This window comes from Ambystoma mexicanum, chromosome 3q (genome assembly GCF_040938575.1).
Source record: "Ambystoma mexicanum isolate Mex_15411 chromosome 3q, UKY_AmexF1_1, whole genome shotgun sequence".
Lineage (NCBI taxonomy): Eukaryota > Metazoa > Chordata > Amphibia > Caudata > Ambystomatidae > Ambystoma > Ambystoma mexicanum.
The window spans coordinates 20,648,337-20,666,192 of NC_090926.1; the positions used below are offsets into that span (position 1 = coordinate 20,648,337).

The 17,856-nt window shown below is 48.7% G+C and overlaps 1 protein-coding gene across 1 annotated transcript in view; it reads left to right on the forward strand.

The window, feature by feature from the left end:
- The window catches only part of LOC138582031 (extracellular serine/threonine protein kinase FAM20C-like), a 136,879-nt gene that overhangs the window by 9,671 nt on the left and 109,352 nt on the right, over positions 1-17,856 (forward strand). The window contains exons 3-4 of the mRNA XM_069652959.1: positions 3,480-3,558; positions 4,795-4,887. Coding sequence (XP_069509060.1) covers positions 3,480-3,558; positions 4,795-4,887 — 172 coding nt within the window. The remainder of the gene's footprint in view (positions 1-3,479; positions 3,559-4,794; positions 4,888-17,856) is intronic.

Genomic DNA, 17,856 nt, shown 5'->3' on the forward strand with positions numbered 1-17,856 from the left:
TCAGCCATCAGGCTCCTTTTTCTTTCTCTTCTTCCTCGTTATTTACCATGTTTCTCATTTTTCCTCTTACTTCTAACCTTAGATGCCCCCAATCTCCTTCCATTCCCACCCATTCTCATTCTCCTAGACCCTAACTCTGAAATTAATTATAGCTTTTAAAGATGTGCACCTTATATACTTTGCCAGCAACATCATAGGAAATGTTCCACTCTTGGGTAATGTTCCAGGTGTTCATGATCGATCTTCCAAAAGGCAAAGGTTTATGGGGGCTCGGGGGTGAGAATAAAGAGAGCAAACCACCAGCTCCCTCCGCCCCCCTCACCCTCATCGCCGGTGGGATCCTACAGTAAAGCATGTCCATTTCCAGCCCTAGCACTGCTTCTCCTATCCCAGAACCCTACCAGCACTGGAGGCCAGTGCAGCTCTAGAAGAAGCCACGCTGTCGCCAGAAGAAAGGAGTGAGTACAACTAGCAGAACCCCAGAAAAGGGGCCTCCGCCAGCTATCAGCCTACCCAGGCCCATCAGACAGGGTCACAGAGCTGATTCTGAGTCTCAGACTTGGCCACCCCCTCCCCTACACCCACCTACCTTTTGCTACTCCCCTCCTTCTTCTCCCTTGTCGGAAGCGATTCACTGGCACCCCTCCCTCACTGCCTGCCCAGTGCTGCTTTGCTTGTCTGCTTGGTTTGTGCTAAAGGAACTCCATGTATACCTACATTCAGCGTGGAAGGATGAAATGTCTGCCATCAACTTCCTCCACCTTGTATAAAGCCAGATCTATAGATCAGCTGCCGCCTGACCCAGCGTCAGAGGCTTTGGAGAAACCCACTCCCACATTGGAGATGCCGCCGGCGGCTGGGCTGCTGCCCGTGGGACCAGGGGACCCGTGCAGTGAATCTTATTGCAGTACTGGGCACCTTTCTATGCCCGACCTGCTCCCTAGACACAAGCATGGACCTACTTGGAGAGGGGGAAGCGGAGAGATGAGCATACCTGGTATCCCCTAAGCGAGGCCATTCATTTCACCCCCAGAGTCATTACATGGGACCTTCTTCATTGCTCATGTGTGGACTAGTAGAACAGTTCATCTGGCCCAGGGCAGACAGGCAATGGCAGTCTGTCTCTTTGGCGAACGCTGGCATGGTCCGCTGTTATGCGTAACCACACTGAGGTCCTTGTCTTGGTCCACACACGTCCCTCCTGCCCCATGGCCTAAACTGACCCCACTGAGGCCGGCCAGTGTGGCCAGTGTGGCCAGTGTGGCACGCTCCTGGTTGAAGAGCTTCCTCACGTGTCTCACTCACACTGACCAACTGCTCATGCTGATTTTGGAGAGACCGAAAATCTTCTCACCCTTGCGGGCTCCTCGTATTCCTCTTTCTTACCACATACCTTCCTGGTGGCCACTAGGCCTGGGTAATCACTGGAAATATCCCAGGGCTGCGAGGATAGCTCAGGGGCAGTGCGCTTGCCTTGGAAGCAGGACAATGCAGAGCAGCCAGGTTCGAATCCAGGGCCCGCGTTTAGAGACTTAAGCACCTTGTAAAAGATGAATTAGTTAATGAATCGAGAAGGCCCCAGTGTTTAGATCCTGGTCATTACCCATAGCCCCTTCAGGAGGCAAAGTGGGTGTGATGGGGCAGCAGGGTGGCCAGGTGACACGCTGCGCCCTCATCACGCCACACCACAATACCGCCTCTGCTATCCGTGGACGTGCACAGGCCCCTATGATACCCTACACTCTCGACTGACCTGGACTACGGTTCCCTAGGGCGTACAACCCACAAGCGCTTTAAGGTCATACCAATGATATATAGAGCGCTATATAAATGCCAAATAACATAACATAACTTCCCAGATGGACTCGACACAGTAATCCTGTTGCACGGTGGGCTGTACCTAGTGTCTAAAAGCTCTGCCTGCTTCGCAGAGGGTGTAATAGCTGCACTTGACTGCATTCCACCCCGTACACAAGCTATGTGCACCTCTGTGGTGAGTGGTGGAATATAAGAGGGTTATCAAGGGCTTGGCTGACCCATCCCGAGTCATGGCATGCAACCCTCCACCTCTGCCAACTGCAGACCCACCTAGACTAGATCACCTCTGCCCACCCGCTCGCCTTACTTACATAAGCTCCTTCACCTCCCCCACATGATCTCACCCCTTCCCACCTACCCCCTACCCTAACTTGCCCCTACTTACTCCACACCTGCTCACTCCTTTCTATGATAGTGAACCCCTGCCTATGCCCACCCTAGCTCAACCCTGCCTTCCCATGCCCAATGCCCCAGCTCACCCATACCTGGCCAACCGTGTAGCCCACCATTCCTAACTCACTCCTGCCTGCTCTGCCCAGCCACCCTGTCTCAACCGTGCCTATCCCTACCCAGCAACCCTAGATCACCCCCGCCTGCTTCCCTAACACAACGTTGCACATGCCTGGCCACCCATCATGGCTCGACCCCTGCCTGCTCACTCCTGCAATTGCTCACCCCTACAATCCCCGTGATTGCTCCAAAAAAGCCTAAATGCACTGTAATCACTGAAAAAAGTTCCATGACTACAATGTACTGTTTGAAGTCATATAACTATAATAATGCATAAAGTAGACAGGCTTCTGTACCCCACTGTGACGTATGTTTACTATCTCGACTACCAATGTTATGTGTTTGCAAACACTAAGTTGGAAAAATGTTTAAATTATTGAGTATGTCGGGCGCAATTATTGACTGTATTCTTGCCTATACACGTAAGAGGCAATAAACAACTGCACATGCCAAATCTTGGGGCGTCTCCCCTGCTTGATCTTCAGTGTCTCTCTTCTGACCCCCCCTTTACTTTATATATTTTTTAGCCTCTCTTTCTCCCCTAATCAACGTCTCTCACTCCACTTAGCTGCGTCTTTCTCCCCTGAAATCCCTCCATGTGGCTTCAATTGCTTTCTTTCTCTGCACCCCCTTAGTCTGCTATTAGGGATGTAGCCAGGATTGTTAAACAAGTGGGGCCTGAAGCTAATGTAGTTGGGACCACCGCAGTGACACTAACACCTTTAAATGCCCACGCAGTGCTGCTGAGTGGGCATTTACAGTTTTTTCAGTGGGCCTTGCCCGCTCGGGCTCTACGCCTCTTTCTTCTCTTTGTTTTTGTCTCCTTTCTGTTGTGTCTCTTATGTGTCTCCCCATGTGGTTCCGTAGTGCCCTGTAACTCCCCCAGGCTCTTCTCAGTCACTACATTTCTTCTCTTGCACTCCCCCTCTGTCCACTCCCTCCCTTCGTCTCCTCGCCCGCAATCTTCTCAGTCTTCTCTCTGGATCCAAACGCCTCTCTCTTCGCCAGAGCCCTGCTATATCTCTCTTCCTCTCCTTCTACACTACCCTTCCTTTCTCTGTTGCCCTACTTGCCTGTGGATCGCGCATACCACTTTGTATTGCCCTCCTCGGTTTCACCCCTCTAACCCAGTGACCCCCTCTTGCTTCCAGTCCAGAAGCCAGGAGGGACGCAGCTGAAGCTGGTGATGACGTTTCCGAACTACGGCCAGGCGCTCTTCAAACCCATGAAGTGAGTCTAGGGGTCTGCAGAGGGGAAGGCAGAGAAGCCCAGCTGCCGGGAAGTACTTCAGTGATTTGCCCTTACCTCCCACCACAATGCCTGCTTCCGCTAACAAGCGGGTGTGGTCTCGACGCTGATTGGCCCAGTCGGAACACCCAATCAGGAATCTATCCCCTAACTCTGCCATAGCCCTACTGGAGAGTTTTGCCTGTTATTGAATCTTCCTATGAGGCAGCATTCTACTAGAATGATGCGGGTCTCCCAACTGACCAATTGGATCGTTTAAATCTCCCGGCAACCTATGGCCGGCCAGTCCGGCTGCTGCCAGCATGCTCACACCCAATGCCCCACCCACTCTGAGCAGCCATTTAAACACCAGTCCCTTATCATCGCACACACATGTCCTTGTTTTGCAACCAAAGACCCACTAAACACTTCTTTTGTGGGAGTAGGACTTATACTGTTCTCAAAATGTCAGTTATTTGAAAGACTTGTTGGTGAAGAGGAGGCCTGGGGCAGGGGTTAGGCTGAAAAACCTGTGCTAATATTTCAGTCAGAACTAGTTTGCAGAAACTCAATGATTGACAGCCCCAAAATGCTCCTGTTAACCCATTTCAAATGAATACACAATCACCTCAACTCTCTCTAAAATGGTAGAATATTGCTCCAGACATACCTGGAAAAATAACCCATCCCATGCTTATGTTCAATGGCCTTGATTTATTGCATTGGGAATTTGTCTGGTGCACACATTTGCCTCTGGACTCCGTGGTCTTCACAGAGTGTAGTGTGCAGCTTCAGGAGGAAGACACAGGGTGCAGGTAAGACACTGGTGGGTACAAAAAGTGGAAGTGCTTTATGTGTATTTCCGGGCAGAGGGAGAGCCTCCTCTCAGTTGTGTCTCCCACCCTGAATCTTTAACTGTCATCCATGGAACCCTGAGGGGACCCAGGGTTCCACCACAAGCCAACATTCCACGCCTTGCGCTGCATATGGCAATGCAAGCCCCACACTACACAGAGGCAGGCAGTCCCAGCATTGTAATCAGCATATAGCCAGGACTCCACCTTATACTCACCCCTCCCTTCGGAGGACACAGCTCTGATCCCCAGTGATTCCTAGCGCCAACGAGAGGAAGTGTATCGGCCCATGTTCCCAGCCCAGGCCGCATCTCTCCTAGAAGGTCTTTGTAAGGTGCTGCCCAGTGTGGGCTCACACTCATGCCATGTCTTCTGGGTATTCCAGGCAGCAGCGGGATCAGGAGACGCCCGGCGATTTCTTCTACTTCTCTGACTTTGAACGGCACAACGCTGAGATCGCGGCTTTCCACCTGGACAGGTGAGTGTCCAAAAGGGCCAAGCACTGCCATTTTGATTATGGACTCTTCTCTCATGTACAGTCGTACTAAAATGGGGCGGTGGGACCTTTGCTCAGATGGGGAAAAGGCGAGTGCAGCTTCTATGTTCATTCCTGGAATGTTAAAAACACCAACTCAACTACACATTTTTCTCTGTCAATGGGCCCAGACTGTGCCTGGATACGGATCCCAGAGGCCACGTATAAGCTATACATGACGCCCAACACTGTGCCAGTAACTGAGAAACTGCCTTTTATTTACATGCTGTTAAGGTGTAAAGAAAGGAAAGTCCCGGAGCAGGCCCAGAGGACGGTGCTGCTTCCTACGAGCGCCTGCTCCCTCGTCAGTGTGCATTTACAAGCCATGCATGCATGTTCCTGCTTCTCTCGCCCCACGCGTCATGCCACTCCTGTAACAGTGTCGGGTGCTGGGCTCAGGGCGACAGTACTACATACCACCTTTTCTCAGAGAAATGACATTCCTGCCTGCAAACAGGTCATGCCAAAGTCATGATACTCATGCTCTTCTAGTCCTGGTACTGTGGATACTTCCAGCTTCAGTTGCTTGGGAGTTGGGGCTGTTGGGCACACTTGAGCACCTTTCTGACTGAGACAACAATTGTTTGCCGGGTTCGATGACATATGGAGATCTGTGTTGCTCCTAGTGGCATTCTCATGTATCTCGTCTAAGTTCTCATAACCACAAAGATCATCGCGGTCCATGCGGGTTCCATTGAGCGGGCTGCTCCCATTACCTTCTAGGCCGCCTTTGTGGTGAAGGGTACCCTTTCCAAATTCCACAGTCGATTGTCCTCTGTGAGGACATACCTTGTGTTTGAGCTTGATTTTTACCCAGAGACATTCTCTTATTTCTGTTTCTTGCGTCGAGTTGCTTAGATCATACACCTCTTTTTGTTGTTCTTGCTTGTTCTTCACTCTCCACAGTACAGCCTCAATGGGGACCGTGGAATCTGTTCTTATATCAGGGAGCCAAGACGGTATCAGCCCAGAATAGAAACTTGTCCTCTCAGAAGTTGCTAAGGGGATACTCCAGTGAACGCATTGGGAGTGAGTGAGCCTATGTGCTTTTACGACTTTCATTACTGTGGCAATATGCTCCGAGCCGGCGGGCCATTACCGCCTAACGAAGGCCCCGGGGGCATTACAATTAGCCGGTAATGGCCCGCCGGCGAGGGGCTTATTGCCATTAGTATTCTGGGGTTTTTAGCCCTGGGATACTAATGGTGTTGTTATATTTTTCAATCCGCATTTGTTTTGCCATTTGAAAAAACGGCCGTTGCAGAAAGCGTTAGTTATAGAGAGACTAGAACGCGCATACTGGTTTATTACTACGGATCAACAGGGCGCCATTTTGGGCCAAGTTGATCCGTAGTAGGGAATGGCGAGGTTGAGTGAGGAGGCTTTGAGACCCGGCGCGAGATGCACGCCGATGGTAAACAGGGTTACACTGTGGTTAGGCTCGCAATTGAGCCAATCCACGTTCAGTGGTTGCCGTAGCATCGGCGTGCTGGGTACTAATGTTGTCTACTGATCTTTGTGAGAGGCGAGTGCTAGTTGGAGACTTGCCATGAGGGTCCAACCATCCAGCCGTTGGACCTTTTCATTTGGCTTTTGGCCTGCAGTGTTATAAGCCTTGCATTGTTCATGGGCTACTGAACGTTCTGGAAACATTTGGCACAAAAACTGTGACACTGGAGCAGGGCCATCTCGCCAGGCCACCTGTGAATTATGTAATGTCGTGCTCTCTCTTCAGCATGACTTTAGAATCCATGAGTTCTTGACATTCACTTTCAGTGGTCGCCAGAGAGCTTTCCACGCATGCTCTGCTAATGAGGCTGCGACACATTCTTCCTTTAGAAATGTCTAGAAAGGTCTATGCGCCTTAATTTTTCCTGGGTCATGACATGCAGTCAGCTTGGTTATTCTTCCACCCGGGTAGGTGACGTATGGTGAAGGTGTATTCCTGTAGTGTGGCGGCTAGTCTGACGAAACCTGGGGGGAAGACATGGCCCCTCTGGGGCTTAACATATGACCCAGAGGTTTCTGGTCCACGAGGAGCTTGAATTTGTTTGCACAGGCAGAAGCATTCGGTGGCTCATGATCGACATCTCCTTTTCAATCACAGTCATTTTGTTCTGATGAAGAGAGAGGGTTTGAGGAAAGACTCTAATGTGTTCCACTCTGTGTTTCCTCTGCGTGAGGGGGCTCCTATGCCCTAGGTGCTGGCGTCAGCCGTGACGCATGTGCCCAGCCTCAGATGAAACTGTTTAAGGCAAAGTGCTTTGAGATGAAGCCATTCGATTTGTTCAAACGCCTTTTGCTGCAGAAATGGCTAGCGAGGGTCTACATTTCTTTGGAATGGAGCTCAGTGGTTCCGTTTTTTCTGAAAACTGAGGGATGAATTTAGCACAGTACTCTATTAACCCTAGATACGACTCCAATGCTTCTTATTATCCAGTCGCTGGGGCATGTACAGCGACTTCCAAGAAGTCTTGATTGTGTTGAAGGCATCAGCTGACAGGGTGTACCCTAGACTTGTACTGCCTCTGCATGCAAGATGCATTTTTCTATGCGGCTGCCATTTTGAAAAGACTCTTCCCAGGCTGGAATCTTGGCCCGAACATGTTTTACCGCATGCGAGGCTGTCATCCTGGGAGTATGCTTCCTTGGGTACGTTTTTGAGTAATGAATCAGTCATTCTTTGAAAGACTGATACGGTTGGCGAACGTCCAAATGGCACGTGTGTTTATCTGTATGTACCCAATACATGATGGATGATATTATGGTGTGATAGATGAGGCACGCGACTGTGAATCTTTGTGTAGCCTCATCTGGTGGTAAGAGTCTCTCATATCTAATTTTGGGTAAATACTAAGATCCTTCGTCATCAGAATCAGCTCCAATATGCTGAGTGTGGGATATGTGTCCATTATCTCCTGGTTTATACTCCTAAGGTCGACACAGAGGCGCATCCTGTCTGTACGTGGCTTCTGAATGAGGACGACGGGGCTAAGCCATTCTGAGGCTTCTATCGGCGTCTTTGTCTTGTCATCTTGCCATTTCTGAAACAACTCCATGAGCGCTTGCCTTGCTTTGGCTAAGCCTTTGTGTTTTTCCAGGATTGCTCCTACTTCTGATTCTGTGGACATTGTTTTTTATGCATCCCAGTTTGTTGCTGAAAAGATGCATCTGTTGCTCCAATGTGTGTTCTCAACTTGCTCCGTCCACGCCGAGGACTTGATCTTTGCTTTTGGGGATTGAGGACAATGGGCCTCATTACGACTTTGGAGGCAGCCATGCCCTTAATAATTAATAACGGGCCCGTTGTTAGCTCCCTGGTCCCCTCGCGCGAACCGCTATGGACGTCTGGTAAAATCAGACGTCCAGAGCGGGTCCCGCAAGGGAACTTCGTAATTGGGCGGAATGGGTTGAACTGCACCGGCACCATTAACAGCGCCGTTAAACCCATTCTGCCAGCCTCGTAATGAGGCACAATGTCTAGTTTTGCGTGATCATGCCATCATGGTACAGTGCGTCTGTGTCCTGCAAAGTACACCTCAGTTTTGGCTTGGCACCTTAGCATGCAAGTGTTATACCCTTGCAAGGTCACTGTGTGTCCCCATAAACTGTGGGGTTTAAATCTATGTTGTTTACTTTGACTACATACTTTCCTACCATTTTCTGTAGGTCTGTTTTGGATCCCTATAGGTATGACACAGAATCCACCATCAATTCTACAAGGTTGTCATGTACCAGGACGGTGCAGTGCAGTTTTGTTCTTCTCACAGGTTCGAGGTTATTGGCTAAGATGGTGCCATCATCGTCACCAGATTCGTTCCGCTGTTGAGTTCATGTTCACCTGTGGTTGCGTATCTTCTGACCTGCTGGCTGCATGCCTTTGCAAAGTGGCCAACACTGCTGCGTGATGTGCAGCCTTTGTTTCTAGCCGGGCACGTGCGATCATTGGCTAAACTATGTTAATTGCGGCACCTGTCACATGATGCGCTCGCCCTTGCGTACATTTTCCGGCTTCTTCTTGTTTCATGCTTTTCCTGAGCATGTTGCCATGTTTCGCGTGAGTCTTGGGAATACAACTGAGCGATGGGTTGGATCCCTGTGGAATGTGATTGTCAATTCAATACTTTTTTTCGACCAGTGGTAGGTCATAAAAGTCATAAGATTCAAAGAGAGACAATAAACTGCATCGGAAAAATAAAACCAGAAAAGTAAAATCAATGCACGTTAAAAGATCAAATAAAATCATGCATTAAATACAGCTCATAACACATGCCCTGCAGCAGCCATATGCTTCCTCCATGCCAACTACAAAAAATGCCCCATGCCGAAATGCACGATAGGCTCACCGGCCAAGCAAAAGCACAACACCAAGGAAGCCCTATTAGAGTTTGAGAGCATAACTAGGGGTAGCAAATATTTCTTCCTTGCGTGCTTATAGGCTGGGCAGGGAAAACAAAATGTTCAATGCTTTCAAGCACACTAGGGCAGAATGGGCAAATAGCTGAATATAAGACGCGTTCTAGGAATGCTTAAGAGATGCCAAAGGCAATATGCCAATGCGCAACTTCGTGTACAGGGCTCTCAATAGTTTAGGGGGCATGAGATCGAGGTAATATTCAAATTCTGGGGTTAATTTCCAGCCAAGTAGGGAGCTAGACTGGCTGAGTGCTCAAGGATCGATCTGATGTGTCTCTCCCATCTAATCCTAGAGACCCTCTTAAATTATTGTTTGAAATTCCTTGGGATAGAATAAGGCTGCAGCCAGAAGCCTTCCATTCCCACTGCGGACAACTCCCTGCGAATCGCCTGATACCAAGGTAGGCTTGGGTCACCCGGACACACCAGAACATTAATGACCGCTCTCATATATTGGGCCATTTTACCGCTAGACCACAGTCTAGCCAAAAGAAACACCGGCCTCAGCCAAGATATAAACCCAATACTATGCAGGCCCACTTCCCACAGTAGCGGTGCATTTGGCGTATTCAACGGGAGCCCCAGAGCAATTTAAGGAATTTCTGTTCCACAGCCTGGAGATCCGCTAAATTATGAATACCCCACAGCTCACTTGCCTGGTGTGAGGAAATCGACCATCCGCATGGGGATGTGCACAGTGTGCGCTCGCCTGTGCTTTTTTTGAAGTTTCATAATGAAAATGAATGATGGGGGGATCAATCTCAGAAAATGTGTGAGGCTAAATCAAAAACATATTTTCCTCTGCTCACCACACAACAAACACATAGTCATGTGTAGTTCGGGGACACAGCCTACAGGTGCAGTCCTCCCTGTCACATTTAGCTGGAATGTAACAGCCACAGGTACATCAAATCATCTCAAGCATCGGGAAGGCAACACCTTCCTCTGCCCATGGCCAGCCTCATTAAAATATAAAAGTCTCCAGGGATCTGCCCTCTCTATTGTGTAAGTTCTGCTGGTGGCAGCGCATACTGATGAGAGTTAATTGAAACAGGCCTGCGATAAGCCCGATCACACAACTGACAAAAGGGGCAGAAAACTCAACAGCTTTTTGATATGCAATGTGCTAACTTGAAGCTAGCTCCCACCACTCTGTATGAAGGGCAGTACATGGCATGTCCGGGACAACTCTTTACAGTAGGCAACCACTACAGAGGGAAAAAGTATGTGAATTGATGGAAAGAGTCTGTTCTCGCCAAATAAATTTCAAGGGAGACCGGCCCTTTGATCAGGAGCCACAGACAGCTCAATTAACCAGAGAGACACTTTGATCCACAACAGAAAGGAAGATGGTTGGGACTTAATAGTACATGTTGTGACCTCTTACCTTTCCTGTTGCAAAGCACTCTGGTCATGACCTCACGCATAACAGAAGATTGTTGGTGGGGACCCAAGATTGGTTCATTAAGGTAGGCTTACATGCACCAATCACTGGGGCCCATTTGTCTTTAAAAGAGGGCTAAGCCTCTCATTTAGCAGATCATCCGATGGCTTCAAAAGGAGTAAGAAGAAGGACTCATTTGGACCCTGACTGAATGTACAGTCTGCCTTACAGCTTCTGCGAGTGAAGGAAGGACAGGATTTCCAAGAGGGAAGCAAGATCCCTCCTCTAAACATCTCCCAGGAAACAGATGGAGATACCGGACTCAGAGGACCTGCCCAGCAGCTCCAGAACCAGTACCCAGCCAGCACACAGCGTGTCCTGCTAGGTTCTGCCATAAGCTTCCTATGTGGGAAGTGCCAGGGAGTCTCTGAACAAAGGACAAGGCCGTTGCCTGCAAACAGTCTCCTCAGCTTTGGCCTGTCCGCCTTATAGGATGACACAAGCCCTGCGAAGAAGCTAGGAGGAGTGCCACAACAAGCATCAACCAGTTAAACCACTGACTGTTGTCACGCTACAGTCACAAAAGCTATCCGAGATGCCTCAACCGGCATTCCAGATCTACCAACCAGCACAGAGACAGCGATTCTTAACCCCGAGCCACTGTGTAGGCCAGCCTTCAGCCGTCCGTCCAGCCTCGCTTGCGGAATTGCCTGCCGCCTGATAGCCGCAGCTGTCTCCCGTCTTGAACTCTGTTGCAAGAGCTAAAAAGCATCCAGAACCAACTCGACGCTGCTGAGCATCAAGATCATCTCAAGCACCAGGTACATTGTGGTTCTGTTCCCCTGGTCTTTCTCCGAAGGCCCCTAGTGACATTTACGACCCCTTGCTCCCTCGGTGCTGAAACCAAATAACATTGAACAGTTAAGACTCATTGCTTTACCGACTACCCTCCTGTCAGTATCCAGAGTGCTTCCCTTTCCTTCGTGAAACGGTCCGTCCTCTGTGTTCGTTTAGAGGGTGGGTTGTATTTTGTAGTTTACTAAAACTGTCTGTTGTAATAATAATAAAGTAGATATTTGTATATAACCTTAACTGGACAGTCCCTTTTATCATTGGGTAATAATTGTATTTTCGCTGTGTGGCAACTAACCAACGATCCATGACCTTGCAGAGATAGGCCTGCCGTTCCACCCATGTTAACAAAATTGGACAAGGAAGTTTACAATTAGTTGTGTTTCCAATCTGTTTGAATCCTTTCTCGTGTACTAGAGGTGTGGGGCTGATTGATGGTTTATAAACTGATATTCATCCCTGGACCACTGGTGCCCCAGTAGTTGATTCGTCACACCAGGCTTTTATACATTTTCAGGGTTACATTGACCGTACCCGCCCTGTGCGCCTGAATAAATCTCGATATAGCCGCATTGTTCCTGGCCAACGTTAAGCCCGCCCGCTTTACCTGTTCCGTCGAGGCACCGTTGGCCATTAAACGGACCCCCAAATATACAAAGCTCTCAAGCTGTTCAATTCGCCCATCCCTCAAAGACACTTTCAGGTGGGGGTGCTTCTTGGCACAGGATTTGCAAAACACCACAGACTGAGTTTTCTGCAAATTAATTTCAAGTCCATTGGCCACGCAGAATGCCTCACAAATATCTAATTGCATCCCTAGCCCCGCAAGGGTCCGAGAAAGCAATACCGCATCATCAGCAAATAACTAGATGGGGATTTTCTCCAGCGCCAAAGATGGGGTATCAGTCTGTTCGGCCAGAAGCAGCTCAATCACTTAATAAAAAGGCAGAACAGAATCGGGGCAAGAACACAACCCTGCTGTAGGCCAGCCTCTATTTCTATTCTATAGGATACCCCCACCTGTGTACCAAATGACTGCCCCATTGTTGCAGTACAGTGACTGTAATGCACCCAGTATGCCCGATGGCAAACCTAAATTGGACAAGGCAGTCCCAAAGGCTGGCCCTCGGAACACTGTCAAAGGCAGTCTTTAGATCTGCAAAGACTGCATAGGTCTTCATCGGTTTTAACACAGTATACTTCTGCAATAACAATGAGAGGCGCAGGACCTGGTCAACCATGCTGACACCACGTTGAAAGCCAGCCTGAAGATGATGGATGGCCCCGACCTCCTTGCACCAGGCCACCAAATGGCCCAGCACAGCCTTTGGTGACCACCACACCCCCTCATTGAGGTGGGAAATCGGATGACAATTGGCCTGGCAGCCCTGTCACCCTTTTTAAATTTGGGGATGAGGATTGCCTGGGTCCAGGAATAGGGAACCCCGTTAGCGACCAGCAAGCCATTACAATGCTGATACAGACAGGGAAGCCATATAGTGGACTCCTGTCTAAACCAGTCAATAGGAACTAGATCAGGGCCAGCAGCTTTCCCCAGCTTTTGGGTCATTAACACCCTCTTAATGTCCTGTATCGTTAGCACCAATGGGGCGGCAACCTTCACACCTGGCTTATAGAGGGTGGCGGGTTCCTGGCTAAAGCCATTAGAGGCACTGTCCCTGCTATACAGGGTTCCGAAGTGCAAGACCAAAGCCGCCTCAGAGATTGTATCCTGCTCCGGGAAGACCACCCTACTAATTCCTGCATTGACGTGATGCCAGAAACCTTTTGCGGTGTGTTTCTTTCAGACCAGCACATTTTCTCTGTCCCTCCACCAACAGGGCATTCAGTAACATCACTTTGTTTGCCCTGAGGGATAAGTCTGTACCGCCAATTGTTTTGACATTTGTGACGAACAGTGGTAGCCAATGATTCTGTGGAATGGATGGTTCTCATGGTGACTGGTTGGGCGGTGGCAGTGGATTGGCACTTTGCATGTAGTCTATGGTTGGCCGCAGATCACCTCCTCTTGCTCGTCACCAATGTCAAGCCGGATCACATAGACTAAATATGAACTACAAAGGACCACCAACACTGCGGCAGTAACTGAATAACTACTTTTTATTTACATGCTGTTGTAATGTGCGGTGCAAGCGCAATGACATTCCATGATAGAATGTTGGCGCCATTGGGTGTAGCTGTAGAAAACTGACAGTTGGCTCCAGCTTTCGATGCTTGTTGGTTGGACCCGCGCTAGGTTATTATTATTCGTTTTGACTTGACTTTATTGGAGACGAGGTGGCAGACCCCAATGACAGAACGGAGTGAGGTAGAGTTCCTGGCACGGAACAGTTTGAATTTTGGATGGTCCTGTTGGAGGCCATTAATGTGTCGTGTTGACACCCGAAGGTGTGCGGCGTTGCTGGTGAAGCTGCAGAATCAATTCCAGCCTTGTTAATAGTGTGGCTGGTTGGCGCGGTGGAACAGGGCTGGTATAAGCCATTGAGCGGAGTGACTGGCTCTCAGCAGTGGTTGGGGAGAGTGGCAGCAGCATGCTTAGAGGAGCCTATCAGTAGCGGCACACGTGGTGGAACCTGCTGTCCCAGCGCCGCAGTTTGTGTGGTAGGCTACGAGGTGTTCTTCTTGTCTAGTGAAGCGGCGCATAGGACTGCGAGTGTATGAGCATGTGCACGCCTGACAGTTGTGGTGGGCCTCTTTAAGTGAGGCACCAGAGAGACACTTTGATCCACAACAGAGAGGAAGATGGTTAGGACATAGTAGTCCATGTTGTCACCTCTTACCTTTCCTGTTGCAAAGCACTCTGGGTATGACCTCATGCTTAACAGAAGGTTTTTGGTGGGGTATGATGCTGGAAATGCATTGGAGGGACAGGGCGTCCATGTCCTTGTCCTATACGCTCTTATAAGGTGTGTTCTGTGTGGTTTTCTGCACACAAGTCCATGTGTGACTCCTGGCAGTGCAGTGCTTCCTCTTTTTTGGTTGTGGTGAACAGACCCTTGGAATACCCTAATGGCACCCATGGGTGGGGGTACAACCCTGCACCACTAGTGTATGTTTTGGGGCACCTGTGTGTGGCCCATAGAGCAGGGTATGGGCTGGTGGCAGCTCAATGCTGAATTTGACAGATGCTCTGAGTATCCTCCATTTTGGGATACCCAGGACCTGCCATTGGAATCAGTTGATTCCTGATAGGAGACAAGAGGTCCCCTGTGGCCGCTTGCTTTCTATTGCCTGTTACCTTGTTTTCCCAAAGTCTTGGGAAGCCCTGACTCTGTCCCTTCCCCTGACAGGCTGTTGGGTGGAAGTTCCAGAAATGGTATTGTGGGGAAGTCCAGGCCAGACTGGCTGGAGCCCTCCCAGTGACTGTATGTTGAGGGTACACCCTTGCGGTGGGACCTGGGCGAATTAAGTGTGTGACCAATATACATTTCATGTTATAGGTGTCTGGCTTCCGGTGTGTACCGTAATGAATGAGACAGCCCTGCCCGAAACTGGTATGAATGCAGTGTGGTGTGCTGAAAAGCTGGGTGCTTGCTCCAATCCACATTCCTTGTTATTGGTGTCTCGATGGAAGAGAATGGCCTTAATGCACTGTGAGCATGATTGGTTGCCTGCCTGAATGAATGCCCTTCTGAATGATTGGCTGCCTGTACTTGGCTCAGCAGTGTGAATGAGAGACAGAACAGCATATCTGGGGACCTCTCACTTACCAGAATGTTCAGAAGCTGAAGTCGAAACTTGATGCTTAACAATGAAGCCCAGCTGGAAGAAGAAGCTTTAGCTGATGCTGGCCATCGTCAAATTCTGAAAGCCCTCTGTCAAGGACTGATCCATGAGAGGACCTGACTAGGAGACCTCTCCCCGAGTTACAAGGGAACATCGTGCAAGAGCTGATCTTCATCAAGGCACATTTCTATTCAGTCCCAAACAGTTGTCGACCGGAGTTGGGATCCGCCAAGAAACATTGAAGTAAGCACCAGGATGTTGACCCAGTTTTGGAGGACCACTGTAACCTTGTTGACCGGAGCCCCAATGCTCCATTGCCTAAGAACATTTAAACCAAGGACTCCCTTGTCATCACCGTCGACCGATTTGTCCCGCCGGAGAAAGTCAAGTTCCTCAACAAGCCGAGGAGAATCCACCGGTAGGTTTCCCGCCACCCGAAGTCCATAAAGACCAAAGAAAATCCAAAGGTCAGCCGTGGTCGAGTCCCGATTGTCGATGATGCCAACGCCGACACCCAACACCCGCTGCCGGGCCTACGTTCTTCATTGAGTAATCTTTGCAGCAACAAACTCTCATCATTGAGGTGCACCGCACGCCTCATCTTCACAGGACGTCCTTGACCGATGGTCGACGAGCACCGCGAAGGTCAAAGCGGCTGTCCTGACGATAGTGGCCACATTTTCTTTGCAGAATCTCGAAGCCCTGTGGCATCTGCTTTAAAAGGAGTTCACCCAGGAGGATCCGTCGACGAACCGCCGAAGAAACTCTGCTAAACCAGGTACATTGGGGTAGTAGAACATTTCTAGCAGGAAATAAGACTATTTTAAACATATATGGACTGGGTTTGTTGATACCCTTTATTTACAGGTTGCCCAGGTGGGGGGATCCTAACACAGAACTGTGTCTTTGGTAGGGACAAAGTATTCTGCCATTTGTTTAACCCAACTTGTCTTCCTTCCTATGTCTATTGTTGATTCACTTTACTATTTTATTTTGTATTTGATTTGTATGCCATTGCGACTGTCAGCAGTTGGTGCATTTTAAAGGAGCCAAGAGTTCACTTTGGTACCACATAGACATTGTACACTTTTATCATATTAGTATTGCCAAAGCGCATTGATTGTGTAAATATTCTGAACCTTATTTATGTAAAGAACTGTTCTCACATAATATAGTGTGTGGACATTCCTTTGTGGGGGCTTGGGGACTATGCTGTACTTAAGAACCAGCCTGCATTACCTCCTGAGAGATAAGCCTTGATTGGTCATCCATTGCTACCTCAATAGAGAATCAATAGAGAATATTGGCTGGGGTGCTCAGTGCTTCTACTCTGCCATATAGAGGGCAGTAGTACAGATAACCACCCTCCAGTCTTTACACTGGTGGCAGCGGTGGAATGCCAATAGTTTTAAGAATCAGGATGTAACCTTGCCACTCACAAAATATCCACACTTTGTTAATTTGAGGTGTTGTGTACTAAGATAACTACATTACAAGCAATGGAATTTATTGCAAATGGTAAATTGACTAGGATGAGCTTATAGGCTCTCCAGAGTGCTTGTGAAGCCAGGGAGTTAGACTGTCAAGATAAATCTAGGGCTGAGCTGATAGCTGCCCTGATGAACTACCAGACTGATTGTGATACTCTTGATGAAGGGGGGAATGCAACCATTGAGGAACCTGCCCCTGGGGTTGTTATTAAATCTGTTTCTGGGAGTGCCACCTCTCCTGCTGCCTCTATTTTGAAACCCAGCAATGTTTCTTCAAGGGATTCCTTGGAACTTGAATTATTAACAGTAAACAATGGGGTACTGCAAGGTAGAATTAAAAATCTATGAATCAGATGTAGCAGAGGGAGTTGATTTCTTCATTCTTCCTGTACGGGGTGAGAGACCACAGGCGGTGAATTCAAAAGGTTTCCCTCCTGTCCAGTTTGATATTAATGTGCTTGTGGTGAAGTTGTGCATATGAACAACTACCTCTGCTACATTTGATTCATAGATTTTTAATTCTACCTTGCAGCACCACATTGTTAACTGTTCATCCTGTAATGTTCTTGAACTCTAATAGTATGCTTTAATACTTGCAGCATGTTGTGCTACACCTAATTTGTTTGTACTTTCATTCTTGCAATTACATTGGATTTCAGTGGTATGCCTTAATACTGGCAGCAATCCATGTGGGTTTGTCTATCATTGTGAATAGCATTACATATTTCTTTGTTTTTTGGTTCCACTAAGGACACTGGTATCTCTCCCATTGTTCAACATACAGTATTTGTATAACTCCTATTCACCATCATGTTTTTCACTCTGTTTTCACTTTACTCACACGAGCACGCTGTGCTTGACAGACCGCAGGTACTGACACTGTTTACAGCATACCGTTACGGCATTAGACATACTTTCTTTTATTTACTGTTTGAAACGGAAACCTTCGGGCCTTGACATTAACATCTGGTTTTCCAGCGTTGTACTGTGCACACACGGTTACAGCTATCCACAGAGGCGGCA